Source organism: Bos grunniens, chromosome 22 (assembly GCF_055505025.1).
Source record: "Bos grunniens cultivar Pamir isolate PY7600 chromosome 22, Bosgru_T2T1.0, whole genome shotgun sequence".
Classification (NCBI taxonomy): domain Eukaryota; kingdom Metazoa; phylum Chordata; class Mammalia; order Artiodactyla; family Bovidae; genus Bos; species Bos grunniens.
The window spans coordinates 44,001,685-44,016,130 of NC_141186.1; the positions used below are offsets into that span (position 1 = coordinate 44,001,685).

The window sequence follows — 14,446 nt, forward strand, 5'->3', positions numbered from 1 at the left end:
CTTTTTTAGTTGTCACAAATTTCAGAACTTCTGCAGAAAGTGACTAATTCTTTGCCATAAGGTATGTACCTCATGAACTTAATCTGTGAAGTTACTAAGAACTCAACTTGGTAACCCAATGAGTAACTTGGTTTTTGACTATATATATTTTATAGACCTTGCATTTATGATTATTAATGGCTTAGATAAATATATGTATTGGAATCTTACTTTCAAAACCAAATACATGCTTGTAAAATAATGTGTATTTTTGAATTGTAAAAAAAAAAAACCTGGACAAAGTGAAAGAAAATTTAAAAAGTTGTCTAACGGGTTGCCGGGAGAAAAATGTATGCTAAACTTGGGTTATTTAAGTTTAACTTCTCTAACTTATTCCCTCTGAATAAGAAAGGTCTTATTTCTTGAATAAAACTTGGATAGGGTAAATAGTGTGAGTGGTTTTATGGGCCTCGACTAGGAGATGCAAAACTATGGTAGGTTTAGTGATGGGATCATAGTAAAATTAACACTGTTGTATTAATTAAAAAAAACTAAACCAAGTTAAGTCAAGGGTGCTTTCATGAACTCTGAAGACAGAATAAAGAGAATCCATAAAATCTTACTTTCAGCATATGGCAGCTCTTACTACACCATTGTTAGAAATGACTGCACTAGGAATGTAAAATCGCCTAGTTTTCACTAAATGGGCTTTATAAAGATTTGCATGATGGCTTATTCTTATTTATTTTACTTTTTGACTGTGCTACTTAGCATGTGGGGTCATAGCTCCCTGAACAGGGCCAGTCTGAACCTGCACCCCCTGTGTTGGAAGTGTGGCACCTTAACCACTGGACCATCAGGGAAGTCCCCTTTTTTTTTTCAAAGAAAACATTAAGTTGCCAACTTGGCGTATTTTTACCTCAAGAAGTACTGTTTTTCTTCAGTCTTGGTGGTAGTTTCTTGGTTTTGTTTTTAAATTAAATTGAGAAGTTTTTTTTTTTTTTTTCCCCCCACGTAGAAGTGAGTAAATAATTGGGAAGAAGTGTAAATTGAAAGAATCCCTAAAATGCCTTTCACTGTGCTAACATTTTTTGAAAACAATGCAGACTTACAAAATCACTTTTCACTGTCGTGGTTTACTGACATGATCAGTACCTATATTCAGTGCTTACTGTTTATATAGATTTTAAACTTGGTGTTGATCGATCAAAAAGAGGTCTTTGTGACCCTCATCTTATACAGAACAGTTGATATATCCATAGACTATAGAGTATTCTGTCTAGTAATTGTTAAGTATGTTAACAGAGAAACTGAAGAGGAATTGTGGTTCTTTTAAAAGCTGGCTAGCTGCATTAGTTGAGGATAGAACCATTTTCTGTCCATAATATTCCCCGTTGTCTTTTATCTTAACCTGTCATTCACTTGCTTTTCTGTGGCGATATTGTTATTTTGTTGCAGATTTATTTCCATGGATTTCCCCCCTTTATGTATTCTTCATGGAAAATAGTGAACATTTAAATTTTCCAGATTATCAGTGTCTCATTTACTGAGACTTCATTTTATTTAGTGTATATACAGAATTATCTCATATGTAGTAATTATTTCCAGGTACTTGCTGGGAAGTAATGACCACACTTTGATTTCTGATAGGTAATATGTTCGTCTCAGTCTGGCTAGAAAATTAACAATTTTATTCATCTTTTCAAAGAACCAGCTTTTGGTATAGTTTTTCTGTCCGCTGACTTCTTGTTTCTAATGTCATTGGTGTCTGTGTTGTTTGTTTTGGGCTGCACCATGTGTGTCATGTGGGATCCTAGTTGTCCAGTCAGAGATGAAGCCATGCCCCTTGCAGAGGAAGCAAGGAGCCCTAACCACTGCATCTCCAGGGAATTCCCTAGCTTAACATTTTTAATCTCATTAAAGTAATTAAAGATACGTTACTTTAAAGTCTACATTAATATGAACATTAATAATTGATTAGTTAGGACTTAGTGTTAAAATTTACCCCTGAGAATTATTTAAGCTCAGACATTTATTTGATAAATTTCTTCTAGCATATACATTGTGACATTGTATTTAGGTACAGAAGTTACTATAGTGGAAAGTTACTTGGCTGCTTTTGTTTCTCACTGTGTTACTTTTGGACAAATATCCCTTTATCTTAGTTATTTCCACAAACTATATAAAATGCTATATTCTAGTAACAAAGATTGTGGGAAATCAGTAGCAGAAGCAATAATCTGAACTCTTTGTAAAAAAATAAGCCAGCTGTATGAGTTAGTTGATGCCTGTGTGGGGTTTTTGCCTGTACTGGGTCTTCATTGCTGGGACTGTTCTCCATTTGTGGTGGCTTCTGTACACCGTGGGCTCTAGGGGTGCACAGGCGTCAGTAGTTGTGGCTCCTGGGCTCTAGAGCACAGACTCAATAGTTGGGGTACTGAGGCGTAGGGCTTAGTTGGCTCTGCAGCATGTGGGATCTTCCTGGATCAGGGATCGAACAAATTCCTGTCTCCTGCATTGGCAGAATTCTTTACTACTGAGTCACCAGGGAAGTCCTTGCCTGTGTGTTTTAAAAGGACAGTGGAGGCAGGTACCTTCTTGTCAGGGATTTCTGTGCTGTTCTCGTGGTATGCTTTTTCTGTTAGAATGGACTGGTGTCGTGGGGCTTAGCACTGCCATTTGCAGGCTGGGAGCTAGCTCTCAGGAACTGACCAGGTACCTTGATGGCAGTATTTCTCTTTAAGCTGAGTTGAGTGCCATTCTACTAACAGGGATATATTAAGCACAGACTGAGCAAGGTTTGCCTTCTGTATAGGCCTTGAGAAGTGAGATACGATTTTTTTTTTTTTTAAAGAAGGATGATCAACAGAAAATCAATTCTTGAAAATGGGCTCCAAAGACAAAAAAATGGCCAGTAAACACATAAAATGATGCTCAACATTATTAGCCATTAGTGAAATGCAAATCATAATCACAATAACATGCCACTCACTTAGGATAGCTGTTAATACCAGTGATGATGTGGAAAAATTGAAATCCTCTTGCATTGCTGGTGAAAATACAAAATGTTGCAACTGCTTTGGATAGCAGTCTGACAGTTCTTCAAAATGTTAAAACACTTCACAGGATCCAGCAGATCCCCTTCTAGATATATGTCCAAGAGAAATGAAAACATGTCCATTCAGAAACTTGAATACAAATGTACAGTATTACTCATAGAAGCCAAGATGTAGAAGCAATCCAAATATCCATTAGCTGATGAATAGATAAAATGTGGTTATGTCCATTCAAAGAATATTATTCCTCATAAAAAGTAAATGAAGTACTGATAAATATTACAACTTGAAAGAACCTTAAAAATAAGTGAAGCCAGTTAAAAAAAGACACCTGTTATTTCATCTATGTGGAATGTATAGCATAGGCAAATCCGAAGAGACAGAAAGCAAAGTGCTTGCCAGGACCGGAGGGGATGGGGATTGGGAATGTCTGCTGATGAGTATGGGGTTTCATTTTGTAGCCAGTCCTTGTCGATTGACTTGAAGTGCAGTGACCAAAAACTCTTCAAGAGAAAAAGATCACTTTTGTATTGGAAGAGCAAAGCATTGTGGGATTCTTTCGTTTAGGATGAAAAAAAGGGACCCAAGGCAGGATGCAAAAAGCCAGATTTCTTTAGGTATGTAATGATATGAAAAGGGGTAATATAATTACATTATTTACAGTACTTAAAAATTCTACAGCTTTAGCAGGAATATTCTTTGCCTTATTTAAAACACCACACTTAAAGCTGGTTTTCCTCCAAAAAGTGGGGTTATTTCTAAATGATTTTATCCCTGATACACTGTTTCTTCAAATTTGCTTTGCTAAGTCACTTCAGTCGTGTCTGACTCTGTGCAACCCCATAGACAGCAGCCCACCAGGCTCCGCTGTCCCTGGGATTCTCCAGGCAAGAACACTGGAGTGTGTTGCCATTTCCTTCTCCAATGCATGAAAGTGAAAAGCGAAAGTGAAGTCACTCAGTTGTGTCCGACTCTTGGCAACCCAAGGGACTACAGCCAACCAGGCTCCTTGGTCCATAGGATTTGCCAGGCAAGAGTACTGGAGTGGGGTGCCATTGCCTGTTTCTTCAAATTACTCTATAGGAAAAATAAAGTTTAAATGCAATATATTATTTTAGAAGTATGTATACTGTTCATTCAGTACAAGAAAGCCAACTAAGTAAAGCCTATCCAATTCCCTATTGAACCATGTTCAGTTATAAAAGAATACAAATGAAATCAGCAAAAATGCCAACTAGAAATAATTAAGTACCTTAGGGAAATATACAACAGTAGTGTAACATCATTAAAGTGAGTTACTGGGCAAAGAATGGATTACATTATATAAAACCTTTGACCTACAATCAACACAAAATGGGCAGAAGATGGAGATTAGTGATTCAGCTTATTTTCTAGTGAAGTTTCTTAAGCAAACTGAAAATTGTGAGTAAAAGCTTAACACAATGTTAACATCAATTTTGAATGACCTAGAGTTTCATAGAATGAATTCAGCTGGCAATTGCTGTTATTTTGAGGGTGGCATCAGCCAATAAGCTGAAAGATACAGTATTTTTAAGGCCTACATTTTAAAGATTATATGTAAAATACTATTTTATCATCTGGCTTCAATATGATTCAATACACTGAAGATGGCCAACTTGCAAAGTAGATTTTTGCATATAATTTTCAGTGTCATATTAGCTCAGTGTCTTTTTTATTGTGTGTTTAAAGCTTACCTTGAATTTAAGGTTTTCTTTTCAAAACTTGAGATTTTTTAATAAGAGTTTTTTAATGACTATATATTATAAACTTGGTAAATTACATTTAGCAATGGCCATCCCAGTTTCTCAGGAATTGATATTTAGACATTATTGCTATCTACTACTGTGAACCAAAACTGGGATTTAAACAGCAGTAGGTAACAGTGGAGCATGGCTAAACCATTTAAATGACGACATGAGAAAGTCAGTTCATTCTCTGAACTTACTGAAGTAGACTCATTTCTCAAGTGAATTTTTTTTTTTTGGTCATCTTAGGCTTCTTTTTTCTAATTTATGTATACTCCAGACTTTTTTAAAAAATGTTTTTCCAAATTTCTTCAAAAGAAATAATGAGATTGATCTTGCTTGCTTGACCCAAGCTTGTAAGTAAAAAGTTCAAGATGAGTCCTCTGGGAAAAAATTAGATTGGGTAATACACTTGTGATTAGTTTATGACTGAAACATCATCATTAGACTAAAGTTAAAAATGGTAGAGATACCAATTCACATCCACTTGCATGACTAAAAAGTGAAATAGGTTGATGAATGTGGAGAAACTGAAATTTGTGTATTGCTGGTGGGAATGTAAAAAACATTGCAGCTGCTCTGGAAATCATTTTGGCATTTTCTCAAAGTTTCTAAGTAGAACCTCCATATGGCCCAGCAGTCTACTCATAGGAATATAACCCAAAGAACTGAAATAGCTGTTGAAACAAAACTTGTACACAAATGTTTATAAGCCTTATTCACAATAGCCAAAATGTAGAAATAACCAAAATGTCCATTTGTACAGACAAAATATGGTGTACCCATACAATGAAATATTATTCCACTATACAAAGGAATGAAATGTTGATGCATACAACATGGAGGAACACAGGCTAACTGAAAGAAGCCAGACAAAAAGTCATGTAGCGTATGATTCCATTTATGTGAAATACCCAGAATAGGGAAGTCCAGTGAGGCAGAAAGCAGATTAGGCCAGGGGTTGGAGGGTAAGAGTAAATTAATGGGTATGGAATTTCTTTTGGGGGTGATGAAAATGTTTTGAAAGTAGTTAACAGACGGTAGCCATACAACATCCTGAATGTACTCAATGCAATGGAATTATATACTTTAAAATGGTTAGTCTTACATGAATTTCACCTGTTTAAAAAATGTTTTGGTATCATCTCAGAATATAGTATTGTAATTCTGAAGTTAGTGCCTAAAAAAAATCACCCAAGTTAATAACAGCTCTTAAACCTTCAATGTTAAAAGCATGTACTTTCTAAAAAAGTGGGACAACAGAATTTGAATATTACCAAAATCAGTTAATCCTCTTAATATTGTTTCCCTTTCCAAAATGGAATCTAAATTGCATTTCCTTAGTATTACATTGAGCAAAATGTTAAAATTTTCAAAACTTTCAAATTTTTTTTTTTTGTTGTCTGGCTTGTGAGATTTTAGTTCCCTGACCAGGGTTAGAACCCAGGCCCTCAAGCAGTGAAAACCCAGAATCCTAACCACTGGACCACCAGCAAATCCCCATGCTCAAACGTGGGGATTTAAATTTTGTATTACGTTTGGAAAACTAGTTGGCTCTTACTTTAGAGAAAAGATTTTCCCTGTTTAGTTGTCATGTGGGTCTTGACAATAAACTAATAGTGCAATTCTGTCCTTCATTATATATGGGTTTTGCTTTTGTCTCAAACTAGTTTGTAAGGAATTTCTGCCTGCATTTCATAGCTGGAAAATCTAAAGCTATCTGTTTCTCCCAGGGAGATTTCCCCACAGTAGCATTCTTTGGACTTCTCTACCTTGAGTTATATTCCTCAGAGATCCACCTTGAGCTGAAACTACATTTTGATGACTCAAATCACGGATGAGTAAAATTCTTAAAAATTTTAACTGAGTTTATAGAATTTAAAGAACATCACATGATAGTCAGAAATGGTTTGTTTGCTAATGAATTATAAACTACCAGTTTGTATGTCTGAGTGGCAACTGTTTAAGAATTCATTTAACAGGAATAATGTATTCTATAGTGTTCTTAAGTATTATAGTTTGTAATCAATAATATAAAATTTCAAAACATTTAATTCCTATAGCAAAACAAGTTCTTGCTAGTACATTGTACTTTGCTGGTTACATAGTACAATCTGATTCACCAGAATCGCTCGACTTTCCATATTTAATTACATATACTGCTGCTGCTGCTGCTAAGTTGCTTCAGTCGTGTCCGACTCTGTGCGACCCCATAGACAGCAGCCCACCAGGCTCCCCCGTCCCTGGGATTCTCCAGGCAAGAACACTGGAGTGGGTTGCCATTTCCTTCTCCAGTGCATGAAAGTGAAAAGTGAAAGTGAAGTCGCTCAGTCGTGTCCAACTCCTAGCGACCCCATGGACTGCGGCTCACCAGGCTCCTCTGTCCATGGGATTTTCGAGGCAAGAGTATTGGAGTGGGTTGCAAAAACTCAAATGTAATAGAAAAATTCAATCACAGAGATAGCTTTTAAACACTTAAAACTTTCTGAAATAACACTTTATTCTAACTCACATACAAGGACATTTTGGTATGCTATTTACACAGTTTTCGTGAAAGTGAAGTTGCTCAGTCGTGTCTGACTCTTTGTGACCCCATGGACTGTAGCCTACAATGCTCCTCTGTCCATGGGATTTTCCGGGCAAGAGTACGGGAGTGGGGTGCCATTGCCTTCTCCAGGGGATCTTCCCCACCCAGGGATTGAAACTGGGTCTCCCGCATTGTAGGCAGACGCTTTACTGTCTCAGCTAGTTTTCTTAGTGTTTCCTAACTTTGGGCTTCCCAGGTGGCAATGAAGGAGATGCAGATTTGATCCCTGGGCCAGGAAGATACCCTGGAAAGGAAATGGCAGTCCAATCCAGTATTTGTGCCTGGAAAATTCCATGGACAGAGGAGCCTGGTGGGGTACAGTCCATGGGGGTCAGAGTGGGACACGACAGTGACAGCACAACTTTGGACAAACTGTGTGAACGTAGCCGTGTACTAGAGATCTGACCAGAGTATATGGCACTTCAAAATAATACTCTATATTCTAATATTCTGAAATGCCTGTGTGATCATTGTCTAGTCAGCAAACACCAAATTTGAAGAGTCAGGATGTGGATGTTTAACAAGTATGTAGAATTTTTGTGACCAGAGTTCAATATAGCTAGCTGTAGTGTTATTAATAATACAGGACTTGTATGTTTTTCTCATGGGCACGAGGAAGTCATATTACACTTTGTTTCTCAGCTTTTTGTTTTCTCAGCTTACTGTCAAAGTGTCAATAGGTATGAAACGAAATCAAAACCAGATTTTAAATGGAAAAAAAAATTGCAAAAGAATCAGATTCTGGCTTCAATATATTTTGTATCTGTAAACTGATGTTAAAATGCTTTTAAAATGCTATTTAGGAAGGCACAATTTGGTAGCTTCAATTTTTCATTTATAGCTTTTAGATCCCAAAAAACTGCCACCTTTTTTTTGCTTCAAGTACTTTTAAGCACTTCAAAGTTCAATCTGAAGTGCAGGTATAACCCTCTCATTTTCAAAATTACTAAGAGTAAACAATACACTGGATAGTGAGCAGAATATGAAAATAAATGCAGGCTACTTCATCAAAAGAGAAAAGTTCTTACCAGGCTTAGAGATTAAAGAAGATGGAACAAAGGGCTTCATGACTGGAAAATCAGAGCTCTGGTTGAAGTGAGCTCTAGCTATCTAAGCTAGAAGTTAAATGCAGAAATACAAGATGACATTATGGTTATCCTGAACATGAGGCTGCAGCTAAAGCATTACAAATAAAGTATGGTGATAACTGAGTTAGAAAACCTTGGTCACTAATCAGCTAGACCTAATCAGTAAAACTATAATTTGTAATTTTCAAGAATTTGGCTTCATATTTTTAAAAAATTTTACAGTGTATAAATTACATATACAATGTTTTCCTATAACTCAAGCTATAATATAATGTTCAAGTCTATAAGTTTATTCCAGAGATGCTCAGAAACCCCATTACTACTCTCCCTTTCTCCTATTTAGAAAAACCAACAATTTCAAAAATACTTGCAGCACAGAAATACTCCGTGGTTCATCCACTATTTCAAGCCCGTATCAGTAGGCAGTCTTTCAAAAGTAATGCATTGTGCTATTCTCCTAATACCTAATACTACAGGGTCAAATACCCTGTTGATTTATGAACATTTTCCATGGGCAAGAGTGTTACAGACAATAGGATCAAGTTGACAATGTTACTGTTCACTTTGAATACTAAATTGTGCTTGCATCCTTAAAGTTAAGATGAGCTGCAGTAAGGATGGGACCATAAATATGTCCATTTATGCCATACACTAAAAATTAAATCCTAAAAATAAGACGGTGAAAATACCTTATGTTAATTGAAAATTAAAAGATGAAAACCAATAGGAATTGGTAATGGTGTACTTTTTTGTTAAAGCTCTGAAGTTGTATGAAATTGCCATCCACACTGAGGTAGAGACAGGCCCTAATGTTATTCCTTCCTTGTGTTAGAACTTAAGTCCTCTCACTTCCAACTTGTATGTGCTCTCCCCCTAATTACATATACATCATTTAATTTGAAGTGTGTTATGATAGAAAAATTACAAGATCATTCAGGTTTTTTTTTTTCTTTACAAAATTCTTAATTAGCAAAAAAAAAAAGTACTTATAAAATGTACACAGTGTTCTTCCTGCCAGTCATAAATATTTTTGTTTTTCCTCCAAGTATAGAAAAAAAGGGTAGAGAAACTGTATTATGCAAACATTATGACAGTCATGTAATGAAGACACTAGAGCATAACTAACAGATAAGAATATTTTACCTTAGTGTCTAATTATCCTCTTTGAAAGTTATACATAAACTCTGATTCATATTAAATCTCCTACTAAAGCAGATTTAAATTCTATTAGACACAAATCTACTTCCATTTTAAATCACATACAAGTGCTATGTGGTCAGAGGGATGGGAAACACTAGGTAAGGCTTGGTGGGTGGTAACTTCTTCATGACTAGGTAATGGAATCACTTGTTCAACCTCTAAAGCATGTAAGTCAATGAAAATATAATCCAGACATCCATGAAAGCCACCAACGTAATTTGTGTAAGCAGGTTCACCACAAGCACTTTTCAGTTTGAAGAAATGGCTAAGAGACATGTTGCATCGTTCCTCTTCCCCATTGGAGGTCCAGTCTTCATGATCCTCAGCAATGCTGCCATTGATGACAAAGTGATACATTCCTGTGGATGGGGTACTATTAAAGTCCCCACAAAATATAACTGGTATGCCGGGATACAGATCACAAGAGACATGTCTAATGTGAGCCAAGGCTACTGCCATTTGAATGAGACGAATGTACCCACCTAGGAATATAAAAAACATTAATGTTAACCTGCCTTAAAAAAAAATTAAAAACCCACAAATTATAGTATCTGGGTAGCATTCAGGATATTTATTTGTATGTGTGGGGAGGAACTGGAGGAAGGTGGTTAAACATAAAATTTCAAGTTTCAAGATTAATGATATTGGGTAATTAATACACAACATGATGGCTATAGTTAATAGCGCTGTATCTGGGTGAACTCCAGGAGTTGATGATGGACAGGGAGGCCTGGTGTGCTGCAATTCATGGGGTCGCAAAGAGTCGGACAGGACTGAGCGACTGAGTTGAACTGAACTGAAGGGAGTAAATCCCAGAAGTTCTCGTCACAAGGAAAAAAAAATTTTGGGGGTGTTTATATGAAATTATGGATGTTAACTTATTGTGATAATCACTTTGCAATATACATAAGTCATTATGCCATATACCTTAAATTGTACAGCACTGTGTTATAAACTATATTTTGACAAAACAAAGAAAAAATGTATTTGTGTAAAACAGCTTTTACCAACTTTAAGTTACCATGTTTAAGCCACTTGTGAAAATCAACAAAACCTACCTTTGGGGTGCCAGTAGAGATGGGTATTAGCAACACATATCTTTTTAGAAGAGTCCTTTGTAGACTGAAGAACAGAAACCTAAGATAAACAGAAAATGCTGACTTCAGTTTCTATTTCCCGTTCTGAAAAAAAAATTTTTTTAAATCTAAGACTATATGATGAACTGACATTTTATTCCAAAACCTTCCCTGCTGATGAAGTATGATAGAAATTATGCAACTTAACTTTTAAATTTTGGAGTATACATGAATGGGATTCAGCATAATATTTTAATAACAACCTAACATATAGAGGAAGATGAATACAGTTCAGATGGTAACACTAAGGTTGGAGATGGTGTTTTTAAGTGGTAAGTATAGGCATAGGAGTCAGGCAGAAGTAGCTTTGAATACCCACTGTACCATTTATAGCAGTGTGACCTGGAAAGTGACATTTCTTTTTCCTAACCCAGCTTCATCATGAGTGAAAAAGAAGCAATATCATCCACTTCAAAGAGAAAATTTAATTGTGTGAATTAAATGAGCTTACTCAGAGGTGCATGATACACAGTAGGTGCTCAAAAAAATGGAAGCTAATTTTTTTAATATGAACAAAATCAGTTACCTAAAAAATGGACAGAGTTTTAGAGTAACATCTATAAAACGGGAACTGCAGGATTACTATGAGCCAAAATTAAAAGCTAATATTTATGGAGCACAAAGATGCTGGAGGCTTAAATTTGAAGTTCTTCAAAATGTGTCACCAGTGTTTGGTAAGTAATAATAAAATATTAACTACTAAATTTTCTTATTTAGCTAAACACACGAAATCGTAAGCACGTCTTTTTTCAAGGTAACCTGAAGCGTGCAGGGCGCATTTCAGGTACTCAGTATTTGCTCAGTGAATGAATGAAGGCTAAATGACGTGCTTAAGATTCAAGAGCAAACACTTTTCAGTAGAGTCTGGTCTTCATCTTTACTATAAGCACCCCCACCCCTGGCACCCCTTCCAGAACGAGTATGTACAGAGACTGGCGAAGTCACTTTACCTGAACGACAGAAGACCTCTGGAGCACCCTTTCTTGCGCTGATGGATACAAAGCTAGTTTCTCCAGCAGTTCTTTGTGAAGTGGGTCGGACTGCAGGGCTTCATGGAAAGCAATGTCATGCTGGCTTAGGAGGCTGAACTTGGACTTTCGGTAGAAAGTGGCCAGGCCTTCATGCTGCTTGATTCGAAACACGCCCTCCAGCCCAAAGGCCTCGAGGGCCGGCATCAAGCTGTCTGTAAACACGCAGCGGTCAACTTCCTGCAAACAGATGAGGTCGGCGTTGTAGCCCGTGAGCTCCTTTTGGATAAGGTTCTGGCGGTAGTCGAGTTCCAGAGCGTAAGGGGCACAGTATGGGTACAGGACCGTCCGCGAGAACTCAGTCTGGGCGTATGTGTCAGCCAGAATGTTGTAGGAGACTGTGCGGATGAGAGCGTCATCCGTCACCTTCTTTGTGTACAGATGCCGGTGGTCAAAGGTGCAGGTGCCGGGCCCAGCCTCCACTGGACACACACTTTCCAACTCCCGGCTTGGCCCGAAGCGCTGCCCATTGCCCGGAGTGCAATGTAGCTTGAGCCGTAGCCCGATGTCGGCATTAGACGGGGTGTAGACGCGCTCGTCTACACCCGTCTCGGTCCAACCAGGAGAGGGCGAAGAGGGAGACGATGACGAGGGGCCTCCGCCCTGTGGCTCCGCCGCTCTGGGTTTGGTTTCCTTGTACCAGCGAAAGAGGGAGCCGGTGGGATCCCCAAATTCGACGCCGAGCTTGGGGCATACCGGGAAGCCGGCCATGATGTAGCGCGGCAACTGTAGCTCGGTGAAGGCGGGTGGGTTACGCTCCACCTTGTACTTGACATCACCAATCTGCAGCACCGCACCGTCCTGCCAGGCATCCACATTGAGCACGTCTTCAGCTACTGCCTCCTCTCGGTAGTACAGCTTCACCACGGGCTCACAGGCTGCAGCCGGCTCAGGCTCAGGCCCAGCACAAGCCACGCCACTGCCTGCGTTTGGCCGGTTCTTCCTGCTTTTCTTGGCGGCAGCGACTTTAGCGTGGCCTTTAAGGGCATTGGTAGCGATCCGGCTGAGAGCCCGACCCAGCGGCTCGCTCTGGTCGCGCTGCATGTTCTTGTGGCTGCCGTCGGCCAGGGCAAATGAAAGGCTTAGCTTAGGCTCGGAAGGCACACAGCGCACTACAGCGCGCTCCATCGCGCCCACCGAGGTCTCAGACGCCGCCTCGGTCCGACTACGCCGCTCCACCGCCGTGCGGACCCCACGAAGCGCGGCGCGGACGCCTGGGAGCCTCCACATGAACTTGGTGGCCCAGTAGCTGTCAAGACCTGGGGCTGACCTGGGGCTGAGCAACCGCCAAGTGTCAAGTAGAGACAGAGACACCGCAGCCGCCGGTTCCGGGATCCATTCAGTCCCTCAACTTCCGGCCGGCGAAGAGAAAGTGCACTGAGCTACCGCCACGCACTTTCGCCAGGCAGCTCACCTACTCCTTTTCTCCATAGCCACGCTTTTTTCGAATCCATCTGGCTTAATTTTATCTTTAACAAGAGTCATAAGGCTGGAAAAAGAGAAGAAAATATAGAGGTTCCAGGAGGAAATATTAGACTCCACGATTTTAACGAAAGTGCAGTTGGCGGGCAGAAGAGAAGGCGAGCTCAAACCGGAAGTGATGGGGGTGATGTCACGGGTTTCGCTTCTTCGAAGGAGATAGACGTGGTGCCTGGGTTTTAAGCGCTTGCCTTCTGTTGCTGCCTTGTGCTAGGGCGTAGGGAACTCTACCCAGATTGCCAGCCTTTGTGCAGGTGTGGAAAGTGTTTCTTAGTTGTCAGCAGCATTCCCAACGTTGCTCACCTTCCTCTGAGGTGTGGGTTCACCTCTGGCCGAGCCAGCGCCGACGCGCGAAGCAGAGCTTTTGTGGTAGTAACTACGAACGATATATCGTGAAGTCGCTCAGTCGTGTCCGAGCTCTTTGTGACCCCATGGACTGTAGCCCACCAGGCTCCTCCATCCATGGAATTTTCTAGGCAAGAGTACTGGAGTGGGTTGCCATTTCCTTATAATAGCTCCCAATTAGGGAGCAGTGACTGTGCTGAAAACATACAAATATGAGGTCCAAAGAGATTAAGTTACGTGCTCGAGGCCAAACAGACGTGGCTGAATGAATGACAGAAGACAGAATAGTCAATGAGTAAAAGGAAATGAGAAATGCAGTTTCTTTGAAAACCACATGAAAAATATTTCAAGGGACAAATTTTGTGTTAAATATAATTAAGTGATTAACTGAAGAAAAAAAAAAAACAACTCTTGAAGTTTCAAAGAAGAAATTGAGAATTCTCTCGTCACGGCAAAGGATTTGTTTGCATCTACTTTCCCGTCTCCTACAACTAGAATGTTTACTGAGTGTCTAATAATAAGCCATACTGTTTTCCCCTGGCTGACAGTGAGGAAAAAACAAAACATTTTTTCTAAAAGAAGGATGAATTTTGCAGTCGTTTGAAATTTATATTCTTGTCCTCCCCTTTCCCAAGGCAGCAAGCATTTGCCGAGGTGACTGGATACCTGATGGTATGTAATGTGGGGCTACACTGAAGGGATAAAAGTCATTACATTATATCAGCTGACTGCCTGAAGAAAGTCTCAGTACTCCAGTTCATAGCACCCACATTAGCAAATAT

General features: G+C 39.2%; 2 protein-coding genes across 15 annotated transcripts in view; one reads left to right on the top strand and one right to left on the bottom strand.

Moving 5' to 3' along the window:
* Nucleotides 1–5,493: 5,493 nt before the first annotated feature.
* PDE12 (phosphodiesterase 12) lies at nucleotides 5,494–13,203 on the bottom strand. The gene is made up of 3 exons (XM_086367363.1): nucleotides 11,763–13,203; nucleotides 10,735–10,813; nucleotides 5,494–10,158 (listed from the first exon to the last, which is right to left on the bottom strand). The coding sequence occupies exons 1-3, from the start codon at nucleotides 13,068–13,070 to the stop codon at nucleotides 9,716–9,718; spliced, it is 1,830 nt and encodes a 609-aa protein (XP_086223489.1). The 5' UTR covers nucleotides 13,071–13,203; the 3' UTR covers nucleotides 5,494–9,715.
* A 225-nt stretch (nucleotides 13,204–13,428) lies between these two features.
* DNAH12 (dynein axonemal heavy chain 12) overlaps nucleotides 13,429–14,446 on the top strand; it is a 191,553-nt gene continuing 190,535 nt past the window's right edge. For 8 of the 14 annotated variants that reach the window (XM_086367348.1, XM_086367343.1, XM_086367344.1 and 5 more), the window contains exon 1: nucleotides 13,432–14,336. The gene's annotated coding sequence lies outside the window, so the exon portion shown is untranslated. Of the gene's footprint in view, nucleotides 14,337–14,446 lie in introns of all 14 variants that reach the window. The other 6 variants (XR_015151493.1, XR_015151494.1, XR_015151495.1 and 3 more) reach the window with 1 other exon arrangement.

Coding starts and splice junctions, on each gene's coding strand:
- PDE12 (XM_086367363.1), bottom strand. CDS start 13,070: ATGTGGAGGCTCCCAGGCGTCCGCGCCGCGCTTCGTGGGGTCCGCACG. Junction 10,814..11,762: donor AGAGGTCTTCTGTCGTTCAG/GTAAAGTGACTT, acceptor TGTTTATCTTAG/GTTTCTGTTCTTCAGTCTAC. Junction 10,159..10,734: donor TCTCTACTGGCACCCCAAAG/GTAGGTTTTGTT, acceptor TTATATTCCTAG/GTGGGTACATTCGTCTCATT.